Source organism: Homalodisca vitripennis, chromosome 1 (genome assembly GCF_021130785.1).
Source record: "Homalodisca vitripennis isolate AUS2020 chromosome 1, UT_GWSS_2.1, whole genome shotgun sequence".
NCBI classification, from domain to species: Eukaryota; Metazoa; Arthropoda; class Insecta; order Hemiptera; family Cicadellidae; genus Homalodisca; species Homalodisca vitripennis.
Genome location: NC_060207.1, coordinates 242,032,414 through 242,056,500, shown reverse-complemented (window position 1 = coordinate 242,056,500; position 24,087 = coordinate 242,032,414). Strand labels below are relative to the sequence as shown.

Below are 24,087 nucleotides of genomic sequence, written 5' to 3'. Positions count from 1 at the left end.
TATTTCTTTCCATGAATCATATGTTACGAAGACATATGATAGTAACTGTCTTTTTAAACTATGTCTTAAATAATGTTTGGTTCTTCTTTTATATATAAAGGGTGTTAAGTATTATTGCCTTAAATAACTTGTTTTTTATTGCCTAATATGAAAAAGGCTACTTTTATTGAACAATAATTATGTATATATTTTTTGGTCAATTTATACTCTATATTTGCCTTTATTTTATTAAACTGTGTATACTGCATTAATTCTATATCTCTTTCTGCGGCCTAGTGCCTACAATACCATTCCTTACTGGATTAAAATATTCACGTACAGTGACAGACCAATGAACCATTGTTTCACGAATCAGCTGTTTACTGTACTCTCACCAACCAATCACAACGGTTGACTTATCAATTGCCCACCTTGCAAGCGACTGCACGCTTGCTCGTTATACTCTCGGTCCCGCCTGGGGCACTTATGTACACTCTAGCCACTGCTGACCATACTTACTCTCTCCCCATGTGTTACTCTCTCACTTAAAATATTAGTTTATCTCTATTTGTTGTACATTTACATTAACACTAAAGTCAGTGCTCTGGATTGGCAATCTCTACCAGAACGTCTCTGCTTCCGGACACCCGCGTCTACCGTGCTCTACAGGACTGGCCACAGTGTTATAAACTATTCGTTTGCGGTCGTATTGTGCGTGAGTGAATCCGTGAAGGACATCTTCCGTCTTCACGCCTGCCTACAAGACAGCAGCCTATTTCCACACTTACTGATCACAACCTGGCCCTCAACAACAGCAGTCTACGGTTAGGTACCTCTCATGAAAACAAAGGTAACTGTTTATTTTCTGCACTTTATTTGAATATGCACTGTTCATAAGCTTATTATGTGTAACCTAGTGAACTCTTGTTAAAATCAGTGTGTTCGGCGTCTTCACTGCCTAGTGTGAAGTGGTCCTTCTTAATCGAGCCTCTAAAATATTATCTCACGGTTCTCATAACCAAAATTCATTCTTTTCAAAGGGTATGTAAGATATTCCTATCTACTGACGGATTAAATGTAAAATACTTAGATGAAATAAACAACTAACAAGTTAAATGCTAAACTTTATATGAAGTTTATAAAAAATATGCTGGTCATAAACAGACAAAAGTGTGATATGTAAAAATTTTGTGTAATGGATGAAAATCTCAGTTTCATTGTGTGCTAGGCATAGGCAAACATATCTCACACCGACGCACACGGAAATGGAAAATAAGTTTACGATAAACTGTTATATTGTATATTATTAAGTATACATTTTTGCTATTTGAAAACCACTACTTCAGTGCATTTAATATATGTCGATCGTTGTTGATAGTCGAATATAGTCGTATGGTTATTAATTTTACACAAATCGGTGTTTTACTAAATACGTTGTAGTTTTAAAAGGCCTTATAGAAAACTATGAGTGGTTAATATTGGTTAAACTTTATATCTGTGTACTAACAGACATCAGATAATATTTCAGTTTTTAAGGAATCAAATTTAAGTAAGAGGACCTTCCAATGTATTTCAGCATAATTAGTTTTGATCCTGAAGAATTATTAATTTCAAAATAATCTTAAAATTTCTAACACAATTCATGTATTTGATAAAAAGCTCGGACGTTGGGTTTGAAAGAAAAAAAATATACTGAAGATGAAAATGGTGTTGTGAATTTTACATTTTACCCAATACATCTTAGTTAATGACGTGCTGATTAATGGGTATTTAGTTTTCATCACTGCTTTTCTTGGCAAGTGAAGCAGAAAGTAATTTACCATCAAACAAAGATATTAGCTTTCGTCCCCTAATGGCGTCCATTAACCGTTCTTTGAAAATCAATAGCGTTTAGGTTTTCCATTAAACGAGTTTTAATATTTAATGTTTAGAGTTGGTAGGGGAACACAAAAGCCTTTACAAGACCATATATTTTTAATGCTTTGTGTTCATTTCACTTTAGCCAAAATATTTCTTTACTTTGTCTTCCTGAATACGAAAATCGTCCTCAAAATATTGATAACTATTTATGGGTTGTAGACATATCCAAGTACTATGTGCACAGTTTTGTGTATCAATATTAATTAAAGATGAATTGTATTATTTTAGCCAAACAATTTAAGATATTTCCACCCAGGCATTCTCAGTGTAAAAGCTTAAACAGTGTTTTTAATATATTATATAAATATCCCACTTTATATAAAACATTGGAATTAATTTTTGAGTTATATTGTTAATTTTACAAAACTAATAAACCTATTACAAAATAAATCACATAAGCGGTGTAGAGTGAAAGCAAACAATAAAGACATTAACGATGGTCTGCGCGTGTGACTTAAATGTAAACCATTGTAAAAATACACTATATTTATAAACTAAGACAAGATATACAACGTTTTTCATTAATTGTTGCCATTTATAGGAGTAAGTCATGCCATATCTCGTGAAAATAGGCAACGCTGGCAAAATTTCAAGTATATATTTCAGTCTATTTTCGAGATATCCTGCGAATATATAAACAGAAATTATGTTAGTCAACTGATTGATAGGCTTCAGTTACAGTTAGGCAATTCATGTTTGGACATGCACCATCAGAGAACCCATTCTGCAAATCAAGATTGTGTTTCATGCGAAATTAAAAGGTCGCGGATGAAATTTTTCTCAAGATACTTTGCCACACGACTCAATCACATTTTTTAACATTAAGTTAGGTTTCTTAGCGGTGTTCAAATAATAACAGTCCTGGTGAGCTAGGGAGGGTATTGCAACACAAGAGTGCACTGCAATAATATCTTGTCACTGACTTTTAATATCGACATTTAATTACTATTTTTTATTTTTACTCCATGAAATAAATATCACACATTATGATTCTCATATGATTACACTTTTATTATTACAATTTTTATTACAGTTTATTACAATTTTCTTTTTTTAATTTCTCGTTGCTATAAAGGGTAACCATTAAACCAATTTAAAATATTAGCTAACGGTTAGACAAATGCCATGGACTGACATGGGTCATCATTAAAGTCAGTGTTGCCCATGGCAAAATGATGATTTATGAGAAATTTCAAGTTTATAGGTCAGGCAGTAAAGTAAAGAAGTGTCTTATTATACCAGGTCAAATTATAGCTAAGAAGCCCTCTCTAACACAATCTGAACAACTGCTTAAAGTTGACGGAACCACCACCAGAGACAGGGTCGCTGAGCGGTCACCCATCCAAATAGCAACCATGCTCGACGTTGCTTGATTCCGCGTTGCCTTACCCACAACACTGCGCCATTGGCAGTTAGTTTTCGTTTTATGGACAGCCTCCCAAGTGATGAGCTTTCCTGACGTTCCACCAACTATGTATAGGTATGTATATTATATTTATCGGTGTCCTGTCATATACACGGCGTCGCAACGCTTACTGCGATCATTATACGTTGTGTGGCATCTGTGTGCTCTCAGTGTACACGACAAGTTGTGTGGCATCTGTGTGATCCCTCTCAGTGTACACGATACGTTGTGTGGCATCTGCGTGCTCTCCCAGTGTACACGATACGTTGTGTGGCATCGTGTGCTCTCTCCCAGTGTACACGATCATCTGTGTGCTCCCAGTGTACATCTGTGTGGCCCCCCAGTGTACACGCTACGTTGTGTGCCATCTGTGTGCTCTCAGTGTACACGATACGTTGTGTGGCATCTGTGTGCCCCCGGTGTACACGCTACGTTGTGTGCCATCTGTGTGCTCTTAGTGTACACGATACGTTGTGTGGCAACTGTGTGCTCCCAGTGTACACGATACGTTGTGTGACAACTGTGTGCTCCTAGTGTACACGATACGTTGTGTGGCATCTGTGTGATCCCAGTGTACACGATACGTTTTGTGTGGTATCTGCGTGCTCTCAGTGTACACGATACGTTGTGTGACATCTGTTTGCTCTCAGTGTACACAATACGTTGTGTGACAACTGTGTGCTCTCAGTGTACACGACAAGTTGTGTGGCATCTGTGTGATCCCAGTGTACACGATACGTTTTGTGGTATCTGCGTGCTCTCAGTGTACACGATACGTTGTGTGACATCTGTTTGCTCTCAGTGTACACAATACGTTGTGTGACAACTGTGTGCTCCCAGTGTACACGATACGTTGTGTGACAACTGTGTGCTCCCAGTGTACACGATACGTTGTGTGGCATCTGTGTGCTACCAGTGTACACGATACGTTGTGTGGCAACTGTGTGCTCCCAGTGTACACGATACGTTGTGTGGCATCTGTGTGCTCTTAGTGTACACGATACGTTGTGTTGCATCTGTGTGCTCCCATTATACACGATACGTTGTGTGACAACTGTGTGCTCCCAGTGTACACGATATGTTGTGTGGCATCTGTGTGCTCTCAGTATACACGATACGTTGTGTGGCAATTGTGTGCTCCCAGTGTACACGATACGTTGTGTGACAACTGTGTGCTCCCATTATACACGATACTTTGTGTGACAACTGTGTGCTCCCAGTGTACACGATACGTTGTGTGGCATCTGTGTGCTACCAGTGTACACGATACGTTGTGTGGCAACTGTGTGCTCCCAGTGTACACGATACGTTGTGTGGCATCTGTGTGCTCTTAGTGTACACGATACGTTGTGTTGCATCTGTGTGCTCCCATTATACACGATACGTTGTGTGACAACTGTGTGCTCCCAGTGTACACGATATGTTGTGTTGCATCTGTGTGCTCCCAGTGTACACGATACGTTGTGTGACAACTGTGTGCTCCCAGTGTACACGATATGTTGTGTGGCATCTGTGTGCTCTCAGTATACACGATACGTTGTGTGACAACTGTGTGCTCCCAGTGTACACGATATTTTGTGTGACAATTGTGTGCTCCCAGTGTACACGATACGTTGTGTGGCAACTGTGTGCTCCCAGTGTACACGATACGTTGTGTGACAACTGTGTGCTCCTAGTGTACACGATATGTTGTGTGGCATCTGTGTGCCCCCAGTGTACACGATACGTTGTGTGACATCTGTGTGCTCTCAGTGTACACGATACGTTGTGTGACAACTGTGTGCTCCCAGTGTACACGATACGTTGTGTGACAACTGTGTGCTCCCAGTGTACACGATACGTTGTGTGGCATCTGTGTGCTACCAGTGTACACGGTACGTTGTATGGCATCTGTGTGCTGCCAGTGTACACGGTACGTTGTATGGCATCTGTGTGTGCTGCCAGTGTACACGATACGTTGTGTGACAACTGTGTGCTCCCAGTGTACACGATACGTTGTGTGACAACTGTGTGCTCCCAGTGTACACGATACGTTGTATGGCATCTGTGTGCTCCCAGTGTACACGGTACGTTGTGTGGCATCTGTGTGCCATTGCTAAATCACTCCGTTACCCAATTATTTCGAGTGGTATTTGGAAATTATGCCATAAAAACATTCTAGGCTGATTGCTACACAAGTAACTCAGGGATTTCGATGGCTAGGAAAAGGAAAGTCAATAATCTTCAGCTATATACGGTATAACGTTTTCATCTTTTTGATTATGGTTATTGCAATCTCATGGAGTGTCCGACATTGGAATACCTATGAGAAAACACATTAAACTTACGTTTTCTGGTTTAATATTTGTGAACCTGATTCAGAGATCATTGTAAGGATAAGCACAAAGGAATGTATATATTATATATGAAAAACTAGACTATGAAATATCTAACAAGCCAAGAGAACACTCTCTGATTTCAGTTCAACTCCAGATGGATTCTGTTTCTTCGTTCTGTGATCTTCGATTTATGTTATTCCATTTCATCCACTCAAGTTAGTGGTAAGTATTGAATTTTGTAGTGGATTAGTCCCCGTATTAAAATTTTTTTTCTGGATTATAGTTATGTTCAGTTTCTGGGAGACATAGTTTTGATTTCAATACGCCAATGCAATATATATATATATATATATATATATATATATATATATATATATATATATATATATATATATATATATATATAATATATATATAAATAGTATACTCTTTATACACTGGCAATTATGTTTATTTTTTAAAATAAAGTCTTGATATACTTCAATAGTGATATACTTTAAACGTTTTAGTGACATAAACTGAATAAACTTTCAAAATCCAACTTTTTGCGTGTCTCTGAAATTGGTGATATTTTAACAAGTTTAATTGAAAATTGTTAAATACACATGTAATCTATTCAAGAAAAACATGAAAGTAAAAGCAAACTCATCATAGCTGTTTTTGAATCAGTATAATCCTACGAATCCACGGATTTGTTAGTTTAGTTATAATAAATACACTTTGCAAATATTTGATTTATCACTTCTTCGCTAAGGTGTATTCTTGCGTGACATTTGACATAAACCGATAAAACACCTCTGTTACGTAAACAAGTCCTGAAAGGTTTTCAATATTTCATGTTAACGCTCTTTATACTTTTAAATCTGTTTGTGGTGGCGGTGTTACTGATTGTGTGGGTGAGGTGAATATTCAGTACTTCTTGTTGGTGAAACCTGGTTAAAAAATTACTTTACATTTAACTTTAATTTAAAACATTTAATTTTTTATATGAAATATGATTTTTTAAATGGTTTCATATGTTCAAGGTCTCTTCAGAATCTTCTTGCCTAAAACTCGATTAATAAAGCATTTCGTGTTTTATTTAACTAGATAATCAATATCAGATGCGCTATATGAGCAGCACGTTTGCCCTAATTTATGTCCTAATTTATTAAATGATAGGCTAAATCGAATAGATATGACTATTCACAACATTTTTAAAACCTAATTATGAGATCGTTTTTTATCAGTTTATGAAATTATAAGGACAATTACATAAAAAATTTTAAATTATAAAACTAAAAAATGAATTACTTTCAGTAATTATTTATACAATGCAGATATAGGTAAATAGGGTTGTATATAATATTATGAAGTTTTCTTGATTATATAGGGTTTTACGACAATCTGAAAGTTTATTGCCTTACACATTATTATAGCGCCATATGTAGTAAAACTAACAACTTGTCATTGAAATTGGGCACAAACTCTCCATTGCTGTAAATTTCCAATATTTTAATGCTTGCGTATTTCATAACTGTATTAAACTACGTGGAAAAGACAACTAAATGTACTCGATTTGTTAAAGAATATTTAGGATAAAAAGCCCAGAACATTTACTTACATTCTTATTGATTAATTTATTAAACGTTAGGAACTTGACGCTTAAATGTTTATGATTTATTCCTCGCCCAATAGAAGGGCCTTAGAGAAAGTTTATTACCATATCGTACTGTTCGCAAACAAAAGCCGTAATTTATGAAGTATATAGTAACAAAACTTTGGACACACTTTGGGGAATAAATCCCTCAATGTTTTCAATAATGTCCGCAACAGTCGGTAAATAACCTGTTGTAGTTGGAAACTTTGAACAAGCGAGATGTTGTAAAAACCTCGGAACCAATTAATCAAATTCTCACTGGGAGGCCCTCCAATAGAATCCCTCCTCCTCTACTTGCTTCTAATACTTCTTTTTCTTTTTTGTAATAATAATAATACGTTTCTTTATTAAAATCTAGCAGTAGACCATGGCTTCGCATACAATTTTATTAAAAAACACCGGGACACCATAATCATAATATTATCAAATACCACTTCAAACAATCTTGATATAAATGATAATCACTGAAAGGTATTCAAATCTCTTAATAAATTTTAGATTAAAGTTTGAAGATGTGACCCTTAATTTGAAGAGTGAAATAGGTTTTTATAAGTACCTCTGAAATTTCTCGAATTTCACTCCAATAATTCATAAAACTTTTAGAGTGTAACTGGCCTTAACATATGAATACCATCAAACATTTACTATCACCTTAAAATACCTTTATTACCCTTTACCTTTTAAATGTGTACAGATGATCATACTCATTATTAATAACTTTGGGAGTTGATTAACAACCAATTTACTATCTGGTGATTAAGCCAAAAGGGAGTTTTTAAGACCAGTGGGGCGTAGCCTGGAGGAATTTTTGAAATGAAATAAGCCTTTATGTTAACCGGAGGCCAAAGAATGTCCATGTGAACAAAATAGGATGCACAAGTGCTTCTTCCAGTAGTACGGAAGTTCCTATGACATCAACTCAATTATTAAGTTTTTATAATCATAAAAATAACAAAAAATTAAACATATCACGACACTTCTTATAAATAAATTGTCTTATTCTAGTAAAAGTTGTAAAGGAAATGTTTATAGCCTATAATAAAAAATGAACAAAAAACCAAAATAAAAAAATATTTAAGCTTACAATATTTACTGAATAAAATGGATTTTATTCTGAAAAATAAAAAATTTCCAAAATCACTGAAAAACCAATTGTTTATATTTCCAATAAACCTGCTGTAATACGACCCAGAGCCATATTTAAACCTTTCAGTTCTTTATATAAATAATTCAGATTTATTTTTCATAGAGACATTTTCTACCTAATCTTTCATTTATTATTTACCTTTATTTCATTATGTGCTCCTCTATCTTATCAACACTGTTTATAACTAGGTGTAATTTCAAAGTCACACTCATTCAATGTTCTACATTTACTTATCGTTATGTGGCAACGCCTTGTTCTAGCGTGTTCCTATTACAAATATGGTTTATTGAGGATTAAACCATACCATATATGTTTGAGAAACCTTCAATACGACCATAAAAACATTTCTGAGTAACTTATATTCGCCCAAAACTTTCACAAGTAATTTAATGTGTTTAATGAGAACAATTGTGGATTCATGGTTAATATAGCTATACTACAAAATATGGCCACTTCCAAATCTATATAAGCAAGTTGTGCAGAACACTAAAAAATAACCCTATACATAATAATGTTAAAAAATAAAAAAAAACAAAATTACCCAAAATACATAATCTTTAACGAGATGCATAATAATAAAAACTTATTGTAATAAAAAACTAAAATCTTTTAATTCTACCTTCCGATTTCCTTCTAACTTTACAATTTCTGTTAATTTTTGTGAAATAGTCAGTTAAGCGCTTAAAAGACTCAGAAAAATTTTAGTTGCCTTATATCTGCAATGAATAGCATAACCGAAAATGAACCATAAATACTACTTACTGTAGGTTTTGGTACGGTTTTGGATTTATTTTGTAAAATGTTTCAAATCGGTTCCCTCTTTCAGTTACTGAAGAAAAAGCATACTCTAAATAATAAATTATTAAATAAAAAATAATAAATATTAACATATAAAATTGAATATGAAAATCACGATGCAAAAGTAAACACAACAAATTCACTGGCGTGGATAAAACTCTTTAAAACCTGATTAAATTTAAAAAATTGTAACTCTTTATCTGTGAAATAATCTATATTCATCGGATTTCACTACTTGGACAATACATTTTTAAAACAAGCAATATAATTATCTTAATAATCTTTAGTGCCGAGCAACACATACTGCATTATTGTAGTAAACGTCCATATAAACGTGTTTAATAATATTATATGATAACAGTTGTGTAGTTAAATACGTATTTAGTCTATAAAGGGGCGCAAACCTTAATAGGAGTAAGTATAATAAATAAGTAATAAGAATAACGTCGAGCGTGGCTGCTGCTTGGACGGGTGACCTTGAGCGATCCTGTCCTTGCAAGCAGCCCGCCTGCCCGGCCGTTGGTTGTGGTTCAGAAGTTACCTTTAAGGCCCCGGGCACGATACGAGCGGTGAGCGTCGAGCGGCACTCGAGCGCAGCCAATTAACAGGAGAAGGAGGGTTTATGGAGAGTACCACCATCTCATCAAACAGTTGAAAGAAGATCCAGAACGTTTTTTCTAGTACACTCGGATGAGCGTACCGACGTTTGATTTTATTCTAAATAGACTGAAGGGCAGGCTGGAGAAGAAAAGAATCGGTTTACTTCAGCAGGTGAAGCCAGAAGAAAGGCTTGTAGTAATTTTAAGGTAAGGTAACGACACTGAACTTCACATATCAAACTTTCAATTTGAGTATCACTAAGCTTCTTCAAAGCAACAATGCCCTTTTTCTTAAGTTTTGCCGTAGGCTCACGTGGTTCTTGCTCCTCTGCCATCTTGAACTAGACTGAAAATCGTGGGAAGAAGCATGACTCATCTGAGCGTCGAGCGTCGTACAAAAAGTAATCGGGCAGGGTTTGGCGGTGCCTTCGACGCTAAGCGGCGCCGCTCACTGTCGCTCACCGCTCAAGTCTATCGTGACACACCCCTCTTCACATTTGCACGACAACATATGGGGCCCGATTGCAAAGCGGTAGCAGAGCGGTGCCGCTCTGACGCTCGTCGCTCGACGCTCGACGCTCACCGCTTGTATCGTGCCCGGGGCCTAAGCCCAAGCCGTTGGTCCCCAGTTAAGTGTTAGATAGGGATTCTTAGCCCTAACTTCGTCTGGTGAAATAAGAAATCTTTACTTTCCTGTAATTTTACTTTATAATCTGTTACTATAAAATATTGCAATAAACATGTTAACATTTGCAAATACTTATTAAAAATCTTTAACCGTGTTAGTTACGCTACTTACCCTTATAAAAAGGAATATCTTTAGCATCAGCAAGTCTCTAGAAATATCTCTGAAACATTTATTGACAGATAGAGCTCGTGAAGTTTCTTAAGAAGTGCTGATTACCCTTAAAAATGTTCAAGTATTTGAAACAAGTCGTTAATGGCTTATAGACGGATATGCTGCCAATCTAAAACAACTGACAATTAGAAACAAATTACAATTAAGCCTAAGTCTGTCACAAGATGCTTCTTTACAATAGCATCTTGCAAATAAATAATTATAATGGGCAGTTTTGACATTTATGTGAAAGCAGTACCTATAATACGAATAAAAAATATATGAAATGGTAATAGACACGAAAAATTAAATAAAGTCATTAATGCATTTGGCTGTGTTGTTAATGTAAAGGCGCCTGTCCTCTGTATGATACTATTCCATACATTGCAGTAAAGCAGATATTGCCTTCAGAAAACTTGCAGGCAATTTTAAGTTGTAAAACGCAGTATCCTTTTGACTGGTACGTTGGTCATTTTGTACCATAATTGTATAAACTCGGTGTTCATTAAATATAAATATGTGTGCATACCAGATGCACTTGTGTGTGTGTGTTTTTATATTTGTAACTGATTGAGTAAAAAGCTCTATGGAAATTAATGAATTGATAAAGGGAATCAACAGGAGAATTTGATAGAATATATTTATAGATGAATCTATAAGTCGACTCAACGTGTGCCCTCAATCAGCCCCAATATTTAAGCTCTTTCCTCACAATTGGCCTTGGTGTCAGACGGATTAATGTATTGAATAAAACTTTCATACATTCTGTGAATTACGTTCTCACGTAGATTGAATATTTACAGCGTTAGGATTGAGCCAGGTTTATTGCGTTGCTCAATTAATTAGCAATGCTGTTTTATCTTATTATTAACAGTATTTCAAAATGGTCTTTGCAAAATATTATAAATTTATATATTTTCTGATAATATTATTCTGTGGCTGTGAAAAAAGCGAGACAGTCTTCATACCCCAAGTATTCCATTAGTTCCTTCAGATTATCAGTTTTAGTAAAAATAAAACTCCGGTTTTACTCACTTAGACAGGCAAAATCTGGTTTTATATGACAGTGAAAAAGATGTAAAGGCAATTTTCTTTTTTAATAGGTGAAGTTTTTTTTAGAAGCACATGTTTCTCCCACGGCCAGCTGTTCGTGAACTTCTCTTGAGGAAGCTCTCCTGACAAATTTACTAATTCTGCAACGCTAGGGGTGTACAAAAATGTCATTTACATAGAACTTTTAAGACAATAAAGTTACATATATTAATGACTAGCTCACTTATTGCAGTTTCTAATATTCAGCAATACTTGGTTTTAAAAATGAACTAAAACCGTCATGTTTTGATCCTGTACAAAGCACGGATATTCAGCTAGTATTCATTATATTCGGGTTGTCGCCAGTGTTAATGTACACACCAAAGATATGAGGGCAATTATTTGTTTACTATAATATAATCTTAATGGAATGGGTGAGTACAGTTGTTACAGTTTCCTCAGTAATACTCGGTTATAAAATTTAACCAAAACTGTTTATGTTTTGATTCCGTAGCAAAGCACGGATATTCAGCTAGTATTTCAGTTTTCGCCAGTGTTAACGTAGCTTACACACAAAAAGTATGATGGTATTTATATTGTTTAGTATAATATAATTGTTAAAGAACGAGTTAGTATCTTCCAAAATAACCATTGCTTGTATTCTCTGACCTTCCCAGTACGGCACTGAACATCAAAAGAGGATGCTCTTGTATTAAATACATTGCTTACGTAATACATATGGGCTGCTATGTTACATTCTGAATTTCTAAAAGTAGTAAGGATGCATAATTCCAAGTTTTATTACTTAAGCCTTGCGGACGATAAAATTCTATTACACTTGGGATGGCCCTTACTTTTAATTTATAATATTTGTAACAATTCAAAGAATTCTTCCTTTATATATTTTTGTTGTATTTTTCCAAATCCCAACTCTTAGCAATGAACAGCGAAAATGACACAAAAGCCTTTTCGAAATCAGATACAACATTTGAGTTATACAATTCACTTATGTCTCAATAATTCTTCAAAAAAGTTCGATGTAGGTACTCTTACAAAACTTAGCAATAAAAATAATTTTGATACTGACGAACGAAAGAACTCAATCTTTGTAACTTGTCTATTCCACGTTAAATTACATTAAACGCATTTCCATATTCATAGCAGGCGGAGTCTCAAGTTCCCCTTCTCTGGTGTGATGAATAAATCAGCCCAAGTGTTAACTAAATGTACACATTCACAGGAGCGGAAACTTGGGACGTTAAAAGTTCTCTAACAAAGGTTTACAGTGTTGCTGCTGTGCGCATTTTGGTGCTTTCTAACAGAACCATTTCCAGAAATTATTGTGCATGGAATTGTTATGGTTTAATGTAGCAGATTTATTGTCATTGTCCTCACCAGGGCGCGTTTCGACTAAAACTTAAATTTCAGCGTCCTTGTTGCAATTGTTATGTGGAAAATATTTATTGTCTGCTTGTGCATTTTTACTGGTAAAATTGGATTATGAAAAAGGTGATTTTTAGGTAATATTAAGGTTTTGAGAATCCGTTTTTACTTTACATAAAATTGTTTTATTGCTTTTAAATTAAAAAGACCATATAGTGTCCCCTAGAGAGTTTACGAAGTCTAGGAAGGCCTGAAATATTGATTATATGTAAAATTATATTATAATAAAGGAAGATATGTTTTATATCGTTGAAAATTGCATTTAATAATGACGTTAGTATTATTGGTTTTTGGTTTGGTTAACCTTTTAGTATGTTATTATAATAGACTTTATGATACCTGCCTTTAATATACGAGTACGAACGATAAGAAGAACGTTATTATTCTACTAGGAATTACACGGATTTAAATTAGTGATCTTGATATCATGGTCACAAAACTGCAGTTTTGGCACATTTTCTCCTTAAATTTTATGAAAACATAAATTCTCTGTATGTGGTTAAGGGAGCTTGCAATTTTTTCTTTGTTTCTCTGTAACCGCTAGTTAAATAAACTGGCGGAGCAAGTGCTTTTTGTAACGAACCTGCATTAAAACTGAATTAAAAGGTTTTCGTAATTTGTAGACTTTGAATGAATATGAAAGCCTTATGACACGTTGTTCGCTTGTTCACTTGTTTTTCCCTTCTTTGATTACTTGCGAAGGAAACGGTAATATAAAAAATATTGAATCACAAAAATGTGGAAGGTCCGTGGTATGAAGTTGTGGTACCATAGTCCTCCTGCGAAACATAGGGTATGGAGGAATCTCATGTAAAAAGACCGTGTAATTATAATACTGTGTAAAATTGCAAAGCCGCAAATAACAGCTAATAACATATGTTTCTGTGGTATCATGTCGGCGGTTGTATGAGACAATTTGTTTGTATGATCAACTTAGCAAAGTAACAGATCAAATATTTTAACACAGTACAAATACTCCATAATCAGGCTGACACAATGAACACAGTAACAACCTCATGCTCGAGACTGTGCTCTGCAATAAGCCGTAAACCATACTTAATCTGCCCTCCGAGCATTGCTTAACTCGGTTAACTCCGCATTACCAGCCCACAGAGACCGTTTGTAGCCGGGATAAACAAGCTTATCGGGCATTGGGTACTGCACTTTGCGATCTATATCGTATAATAGACGCAGGAGCATATCCTAATTCTGTAAGTATTAATTTAACCAATTGTTTAAATCCATAATTAGTTTAACAAGGATGGAATTTTTGGTATATACATTAAAATAAATTAGACTGAAAGAATATATTTACAAACATTCATTGTTTAAAAATTAAATTAATAATACATGGAAAATGTATAACAATCTATGTTTGACATTAGGTTTTAATATATATATATTATTATCATAATACTGTTCTCTTTTTAATTTATTGTTTTTGAAAAATAACGATTATTATAATATTTTTATTAATTCCTTATGATAACGTAATAAATTTATTTAATTCTTACAAGATCATAATGGCTCAAATTTGTATTTTCTACACCATTGATTTAGTGTATAATATATGGAAATGGTTTAATATATAATATAATCTATGTTTTACATTATATTTTAGTTATAGACATTATTATACTATTGTATTTTTTGTAATTTATTGTTTTTGGAAAATGAAGATTATTATTATGCTACTATTAAATCCTTACAATAACGTAATAAATGTATTTAACTCTTACAAGATACTAATGGCTGAAGTTTTTTTTATTTACGATATTGATATAATTTGTTGAGACAAATTTTGAATAAGCCATTTTTTATGCTTTTTTATGTTCAATGAAAACTAATAATAACATTCCATTCTATCCACGTGAGAAGATCAGTTCTCTTTGGTAGAAACACGTGCATGTATTCTGGAGTCTCCAGCTCAATAGTGTTTACTTACAATATTTGCACAGCGAGTATCACAATTCAAAAAAACCCACTAGGCTCTTCAACTCACGGTCTATAATGTGAAGTTCTGTAGAGGCTGGTCAGTAACGAGATAAAGGTGTAGAATATGCACAGTAACATGGCAGGGGAACCTCTTAAAACTTGATGTATTTCGTAAACTTGTCTTAAAAATCAATAATACACATATAATTACATATAATCTAAAACTTGTGGAAGATAAAAACAATTTTACCAGAACTTCAGTTTTTAACTTAAATCCACACAACACAGTCAACTTTGGGTTTAGGGAATTATTATAAAGATATTGTACTTTTTATCAGTCAGTTTAGTTCATTATCAATGAAATGCTCATCGTAAACATGTTCGTACATGTCGTGCTCCCCTGGGGGGCGTGCATAACAACAGGCAATCTTTTGATAAACCATCTTGCCTCAAAATTAAGTCTATAGAGATAATAAAACTAGATTGAATGTTGGCACAAAATGAGATTAAAGTTTTACTTTTCTTTCATGTTCTTTTCTGCATAATACTGTCTTATTCCTTTTTTTATAATTGAATCTCACAAAACTAAGGAACCTTAATCGACTAAGATATCTAAGAACAACAACAGATTGAGTTTTATGTCTTTCTAATTTACTGGCTAACTCATAAAATATCATGTTTCACAAGTCATCAACACATACATTTGAGATCTGTTCCACACTCAGTCACAAAGTACACTTTAACAAAGTACCTTTAAAAAACACAAGTGCTCCAAACGGCAGTGAATATTCTGCCTGAGTGTTTTAATCCGAATAATTTTCAATATTTATTTACTGTTTATGACTACTCTATGAAAATAGAATAGGGATAACATAAGTTTATCAAACTGAAATTCTCTATTATACATTCTGTGTTAACTAATTAATAGGTTACTAACAACAGTAAATTACTTAGCCATATGCACACGTCTTGTACTAGGTACTAAGCACACCTTGTCGAGATATATCAGGTTTAATGAGCTGAAGACCAAATCAAGTTAATTGCTCTAGTTTGTGGACCAAACTAATCATATACCTAAGCAAACACTACATGTGACTATCTCCAAAAGTGGTTTGTAAATACATATTTGAAGATCAATAAGGAGATCAAATGCCAAATAAAACATATTTCCTGATAAAACCATATGTTTCTTTATTAAAGTCAAATATTCAGATAATGATATATGTTGACTCGTGTTTTTAAGAATATTTAACTACTAATCCAAAACATTTAGTAAGAATCAGAATTTCAACTCAACTATTAGCAATAAAAACTCACTATAATACTCCTGCTTTGCTCATCCACAATATATTTGTTATACTGATATATAACAATTTACAAAATATAACACACACTTACTTTAATAAATCAGACGTTAAACATCTTTACCTCCACGAAAAAGAAGGTACATGCTCCCTATATTTTATTTAATGACAAAAGTCTATTTGCTTCTTGGCAATTTTTATCACGGTCATCCTAAACTCACGTGTATATATAATCCTGTTATGAGTACTTTTAAGTGCTTTCCCTTCCCATAACAAGAGACCAAATTACATCATCATCTAAGAAAACTTAACAGCTACACAAATAAATGCAAATAAAAATTAATTTTAGAACCGAATTATTTATAACAATATACTTCTAATAGTCATGCTCAAAAAACTATAATAATAAAGTAAGTTTATCATCGTCTCATATCCAAGCAAACGGAAGATACATTTTGGCAAGTTTATTTCCTCTCCAAAGAGCAATGTTTGTTTGAAAAACAAAATTTATTACCAAATAAACATTAATAGTAATGTTTTTTTTAATTAACTACCTTATTAAAAACACTATAATTATTTATATTTAGATGAGTTTTTATTTCCATGAAGACAAAGTAATAACACTTTCAATCCATAATATATTCTTTGATGAAAATAAAGCAACTTAAATGTTATTGTTAATAAATGCTATGTGAGTATATTGGTTTACAGTTTTATCGCTTCCTGTATGGAAAGCAAAATTAGGTCTCATTAACCAACATAGATCCCCAAGTTTGTATTTCAATTGGTCAAACCATCTAGAAAAAAAGAAAGGAGTGGCCACTAACTTTGCATGATCCTGTATAATGATGTAGCCTAAATCATTGCTCAGCTTCTAAGAAATCCTTGCCTGTTAAAACTCCCACCTCCCAAGATGTCTCAGTCTCAAAGCTTCCAAACTCTGGGAACTCTTACCATCAAGAAGTCTTAGTCTCCCTCAATATTGATATTTTTAGATAAAGTAAATTTTTTAGGGCTCCAGCGAACTTTAACCTTCCAAGATTTTAGAGGCTTGATATCTCAGTACCGGAACGTCTCTTGAAACTTCAGGCCCCTAAAACCTCTAAGCCTTTATAAATACAAGCTACCAACATTTCCTAGTCCTCAAAATTTTCAACTTTAATACGCATTCGACCTATAGAAACAGCCAATGGGAATCACTAGCCCCTAACAACTCTTACCATTAGGAAATGTTTGAAATTCTCTGTAAGATTACCAATTCTAAAAATTTTCTGACTTCTCGAAGGTCTCGGCATCTAGAAATTATCTATATATAGCAGGAGTAATGCAGCTTGTAATAATCAGTAATTTTTGTTCTACGGAAACTTTCAGCTTCCAGGTCTGTAGCTTCTGGGCGCTGAAGGCTTCTGCATCAAGAGAAAACTTTCTCCCAGAAACAATTTTTTTAAGTACCCGATCCCTGAAATCTGGTGGCCAATGGAAGCTTTTCTCTCGAAGGCTTTCCGGTCTTATAATGCTACTAGGCCTTGGGAATGCCCTCTTCCTGGTAACCTCTCTCCTTGAGGTGGTAGAAAATTGCATTTCCGTCTGTCTATTTGTCTGCATGTCCACACGTTATTTCAAGAATGAGCTGATCTATAGAATTTTGCATGAAGGTTCATGTCTATATGCGAAACATCGTGTTTTATGATGGAGCATGTCACCTCATCGTATTTTGCTGGGCGTACACAAACATTATATATTGATGTTAAGGGTAATAAAGATGGCATTTAGAGTATTACATGTAACATTGCAACTCATGTGGTCTACCAACACGCAATCTCGAGAAAGACTAAACTTTAAATTTTGGATGGATTATAGACAAGAATTATTTCTATAATATGGAAAATCTTCCATATGATTTGACTGAGGTTCATTGATGGGAAAAAGAAGGTTATTTTAATATGAATAAAATTAACATTAGATCCTCAATTTTCTATCCTATCTCAGCTAAGAAAGGAGAAAGTTGTGTGGTGCACTCCAACTTTGATCTTCATATTATTTAAATCAAATATTGCAACCTAAATCATATAAATGCAAATGTATTTCAAAGGTAAGAAACTTTCCAACAAAGTTTTCTAATCAATTTAACTACCTGAACATGTGAATGGATACAGTATAAAAGAACCTTTAAATATTTAATGGTCTATGCTGAAATTAGCGTTAACGATACATTTACGGCAATGAAGCACAAAGAACTGTACGTAACCATTATCAGTTATGGCGACTGTGGCTGTTGCAGCAGCTTATGGAGGATTGCTCTGCTACATAAAGTACACTTAAGCAACCCTCATCGTGGTCTATGGTGGCCCTACAGTCTGCAGCATTTATATCATAATCGTCCATGTAAAATGTTTCGTTTCTATTTAAATCCTTACTTAAACTGAATTTAGCTCCTTTAATTCATTTTTCGAATCACTAATAATTGCAGTTAGGTTTATCATATAGAAGATTTCTGTTAATAGTCGGTCAATTATTACTTGACTTACCTTTCATCAAGTAAATGGCTACATCAGTTATTCATTACACATCACATACACATTTATCAACTATGCTATGGCGATAAATGTACTCACTGTGTCAAAATATTTTTGAACCACATGTAGACGTTGTTTCAAGTCGGTGTTAACCACCTCAGAAGCCTGTTTTAGGGTAAATTAAAATATTTTTTACTAGTCAATATTCTAGTTTAATGCTCTATGCAAACGCTAAAACCAATGAAAATAATTTTTAAATAGTAGCTGCATTAAGGCATTTTGTATTCAAAATGTTATTGATCTACTTCGACGGTTATAACTCGAAAGGTTGGAAAATGTAATTTATGCCTGTCTGTTTGTTTGTCTGCTAAATATCTGAGAACATATAGACTTGGAATTTCTCATGAATCTTCTTTCTGTACATACAAGACTAAGTCTAACAGTGTCATTACGTGGGATTTGACTGAGTGTTAACCATTTTAACATTGGTTAAAAGTAACCATAATGGCAGTTGTAGTAACAAAAGTTGCAGAGTAAATAAATGAGTAAACGAACTGCATACAGTCATATGACATGTCACACGAAAAGTAGAGTCTATAAATTTACCCAAAACATACATCACTAGGTGACTTGTTGTATTGAGTTTTATTATTTAAACACTCCTATAAAAACCAACTTAAAGAATAAATATATGAATGCATCAAGTGGAAAGATTCCTTAAGAAATATTTACACTTTTCATGGTGCATGATGCTACATGGGAAAGAATAATTGCATGATGGTCCATGGTAGGCGTGGCTGATCGTCTCTAAAACCTGCAAATCAGTAAGCTTGTATAATGTCTTTTAACCGAGGGGGGAGGGGGATGTACAAATTTATATTTTGTATAATGTTTGCCTGTCTGTCTGTACACAGGATATGTCAAGAATTAAACTACTTATGCTTATTAAAAATTTCCATGGAACTTCATCGAAGCCTGTTAAGTGACATTTAAAATGGTGTACTGCCACTTTGATTGTTCATAAACTATTGCAATTTTAATTTTAACAATAAATAACAATTCCGTTAGAATGGTCAAGCTAATACGGTTTTGTTGGTTGTAAATTCAAAGAAACTTTTATCAAGAAGCATCTAAGCTGAAAAGACGACTAAAGGATATTAATAATTCCAATTCCTTTTGTTAATAAGAGAATTAAAGTTGACAGAACTGGGAAAAACGAATACAACGAAACGACCCTTAGGGATTACACATTTCATTACAAAGAATTTAAAGGATATATACGAAAATATCTGTAATGTTTTTATCAAGAATATTATTTGGATAAGCATACGAGTTTGGTGCAGCAGGTGGCTTAAATCTCAACTAATCCCCCCTTCGTTTTGCGGCTCATCTCATACATACAAATATAACTACGTGTCTTTACCGAGACTGAACTGTTGATCTAAGATGTTCCAATTTATATGTTAATTTCTTTGATAATGAATTCACACCGCTGCAGAGTTTCCGTTTGCAAGAGATTACCGTGAATTTTGTGGTACATATATAGTATCGTGTTCGAACAAGTTAAAAGTGTTAAACAGTATGTATATTATTATACCATTTTAGATATTTTTTAACGGATTGTTAATTGGAAATCGATATTTGAATTCTATTGTTCATGCAGTTAAGTCAATACTGACCTACAGTAATACGTATTAAACGAACTAATAAATTGAATTAGGAAAGGCTTTTAATTTCGTTTATGATGTATGCAGTGGCAAACATATACAATATTAAATAATGTACATGATATCTACAGGTAGGATAGAACTGTATACAGGTTATAGTTAGATATATCATAATAAAAAATAACTATCGTATTTTGTCATACCGTATACAATTTTTAACACTAAGTGCATTATGCTCAAATCATAAAACAAATATGTTGCTATTATTAAAAACAACAGTAGGTACGCAATTTTATAATTAATAATTTGAAACATAAATGTATACATTTGTAAGCATCAACTAGGTGAGAGAATTTCAGAAATTCTCCATCGTTATGGTTACAAAAGTTATAACACAACGTTTCAAGGGTTTGAATCTAAGCTCTTCGTCAGGTGGGGAAGGTATCCACTTTTATCCGTGCTAGTGTGACGTGTGATTGTGTTTCTTGTACTTGCGCTCGCCACTTGCATTCTCTCTAGAGACAACACCTGGAATAGACTCTAAGCAGCTTTTGTGTTTGTTTGTAAAATTTTCTTTCCCTTATTTTCTTCTTTCTGTTCTCTATTTTTTTATATACAAATAACTCCCCCACCTGATGAAGAGGATAGAGTCCAATCCTCGAAACGTTGCGTTATAGCTTTTGTAACCATGACGACGGCAAATGTCCGGATAAGGGATTATATTAAAGAAAAACATTCTCATTGGACGTCTGCAGCCTTTAGAACACTCATAGACTTGCAGAAGAGGAGCCCATCTCAAACCACGTATCAGGTCCGGGTATCTTGGATCATTTTATGAACTAGTAGTATCAATGATTAAGATATAAAAACACGAGAGAAACAAAAATGGAATTTAATTGATTTTACTGTATATAATTAATTTAAACAATATGTCACGGCATCACTCTGCACATATGAGGTTAACAACCATTTCAGATAGGGAGAGATGCGCTTGCTTAATCTAAATATTTATGTAAATTCGGTAAATCATATGTAATTACTTTTTATGCACAATTGTGTCTTTACAAGATTCCCTTTAGTATAATTATAAAAAAACTGATAAATGTCAAAGCAATGTAAAACAACAAATACAAGCTGTCAGTAATTTCTAAAACCACGTAACTATTTTAACACAGTATACCCATGGGGACACAGTTTCCACACAACCATCGGATCAGTAATTTTCGTAGATAAGGGTTAATAATATAGCTGTTGGGCGTTTTCTCACAGCCGACACGTACAAAAGCAACAGCAGGGAGTGCTTACATCACTGACAGCAGTGGCACGAGAACGGCACAGCAATAGTTCTTAGTTTCCATCTTGCGCGACAAAGTACGTGGCAGAGTTAACAGAAGCCAGGACTGAACTGTGACTACAGAAGGTCGGGGCAACTCAAGCTAGACAGCATGTTCCGATAAGCAAACACAGCACCTATATATGTTTGGTTGCGCTGAATGATAGTCTGCGAGTGTTCAGGGTTGCTACTGCAGTGTGGAGAATTTTCTATCCATACACTGTATTTATATTAAATATTTGTACCTTTTTTATGTAAAAGTAAATTAAATGTAATGGCATTTATGTGACGACTTGTATGGGGCCTTTTTTGTTGTAAAATCAAAATTTGTCGGCAACTTAAACATCACAGGTTTCTTAGAAGGTTTTCTAATATGTATTGAATAACCCATTTGTACTTTAATTGTAAACTAATAATTTAAATCTTTCACACGGAAATCATGATATTAAGGTTTTATTTGGTACGTTTACTATGGTAAGACAAGTGTAAAAGTACCTATATGTTTACTATGGTAAGACAAGTGTAAAAGTACCTATATGTTTACTATGGTAAGACAAGTGTAAAAGTACCTATATGTTACTATGGTAAGACAAGTGTAAAAGTACCTATGGGTAAGACAAGTGTAAAAGTACCTATATGTTTACTATGGTAAGAGAAGTGTAAAAGTACCTATATGTTACTATGAAAGACAAGTGTAAAAGTACCTATATGTTTACTATGTAAGACAAGTGTAAAAGTACCTATATGTTTACTATGGTAAGACAAGTACTATATGTTTACTATGGTAAGACAAGTGTAAAAGTACCTATATGTTTACTATGGTAAGACAAGTGTAAAAGTACTATAGTTACTATGGTAAGACAAGTGTAAAAGTACCTATATGTTTACTATGGTAAGACAAGTGTAAAAAGTACCTATATGTTTACTATGGTAAACAAGTGTAAAAGTACCTATATGTTTACTATGGTAAGACAAGTGTAAAAGTACCTATATGTTTACTATGGTAAGAGAAGTGTAAAAGTACCTATATGTTTACTATGGTAAGACAAGTGTAAAAGTACCTATATGTTTACTATGGTAAGACAAGTGTAAAAGTACCTATATGGTTTACTATGGTAAGACAAGTGTAAAAGTACCTATATGTTTACTATGGTAAGACAAGTGTAAAAGTACCTATATGTTTACTATGGTAAGACAAGTGTAAAAGTACCTATATGTTTACTATGGTAAGACAAGTGTAAAAGTACCTATATGTTTACTATGGTAAGACAAGTGTAAAAGTACCTATATGTTTACTATGTAAGACAAGTGTAAAAGTACCTATATGTTTACTATGGTAAGACAAGTGTAAAAGTACCTATATGTTTACTATGGTAAGAGAAGTGTAAAAGTACCTATATGTTTACTATGGTAAGAGAAGTGTAAAAAGTACCTATATGTTTACTATGGTAAGACAAGTGTAAAAGTACCTATATGTTTACTATGGTAAGACAAGTGTAAAAGTACCTATATGTTTACTATGGTAAGACAAGTGTAAAAGTAACCTATATGTTTACTATGGTAAGACAAGTGTAAAAGTAACCTATATGTTTACTATGGTAAGAGAAGTGTAAAAGTAGCTATATGTTTACTATGGTAAGACAAGTGTAAAAGTACCTATATGTTTACTATGGTAAGACAAGTGTAAAAGTACCTATATGTTTACTATGGTAAGACAAGTGTAAAAGTACCTATATGTTTAACTATGGTAAGAGAAGTGTAAAAGTACCTATATGTTTACTATGGTAAGACAAGTGTAAAAGTACCTATATGTTTACTATGGTAAGACAAGTGTAAAAAGTACCTATATGTTTATACTATGGTAAGACAAGTGTAAAAGTACCTATATGTTTACTATGGTAAGACAAGTGTAAAAGTACCTATATGTTTTACTATGGTAAGACAAGTGTAAAAGTACCTATATGTTTTACTATGGTAAGAGAAGTGTAAAAGTACCTATATGTTTACTATGGTAAGACAAGTGTAAAAGTACCTATATGTTTACTATGGTAAGACAAGTGTAAAAGTACCTATATGTTTACTATGGTAAGACAAGTGTAAAAGTACCTATATGTTTACTATGGTAAGACAAGTGTAAAAGTACCTATATGTTTACTATGGTAAGACACAAGTGTAAAAGTACCTATATGTTTACTATGGTAAGACAAGTGTAAA

General features: G+C 33.7%; 1 protein-coding gene across 1 annotated transcript in view; it reads right to left on the bottom strand.

The window, feature by feature from the left end:
* Positions 1-10,140, bottom strand: part of LOC124355368 — a 98,559-nt gene extending 88,419 nt beyond the window's left edge. Inside the window, exon 1 of the mRNA XM_046806487.1 lies at positions 10,119-10,140. Within this exon, the coding sequence (XP_046662443.1) occupies positions 10,119-10,140 (22 nt within the window). The remainder of the gene's footprint in view (positions 1-10,118) is intronic.
* Positions 10,141-24,087: the final 13,947 nt, after the last annotated feature.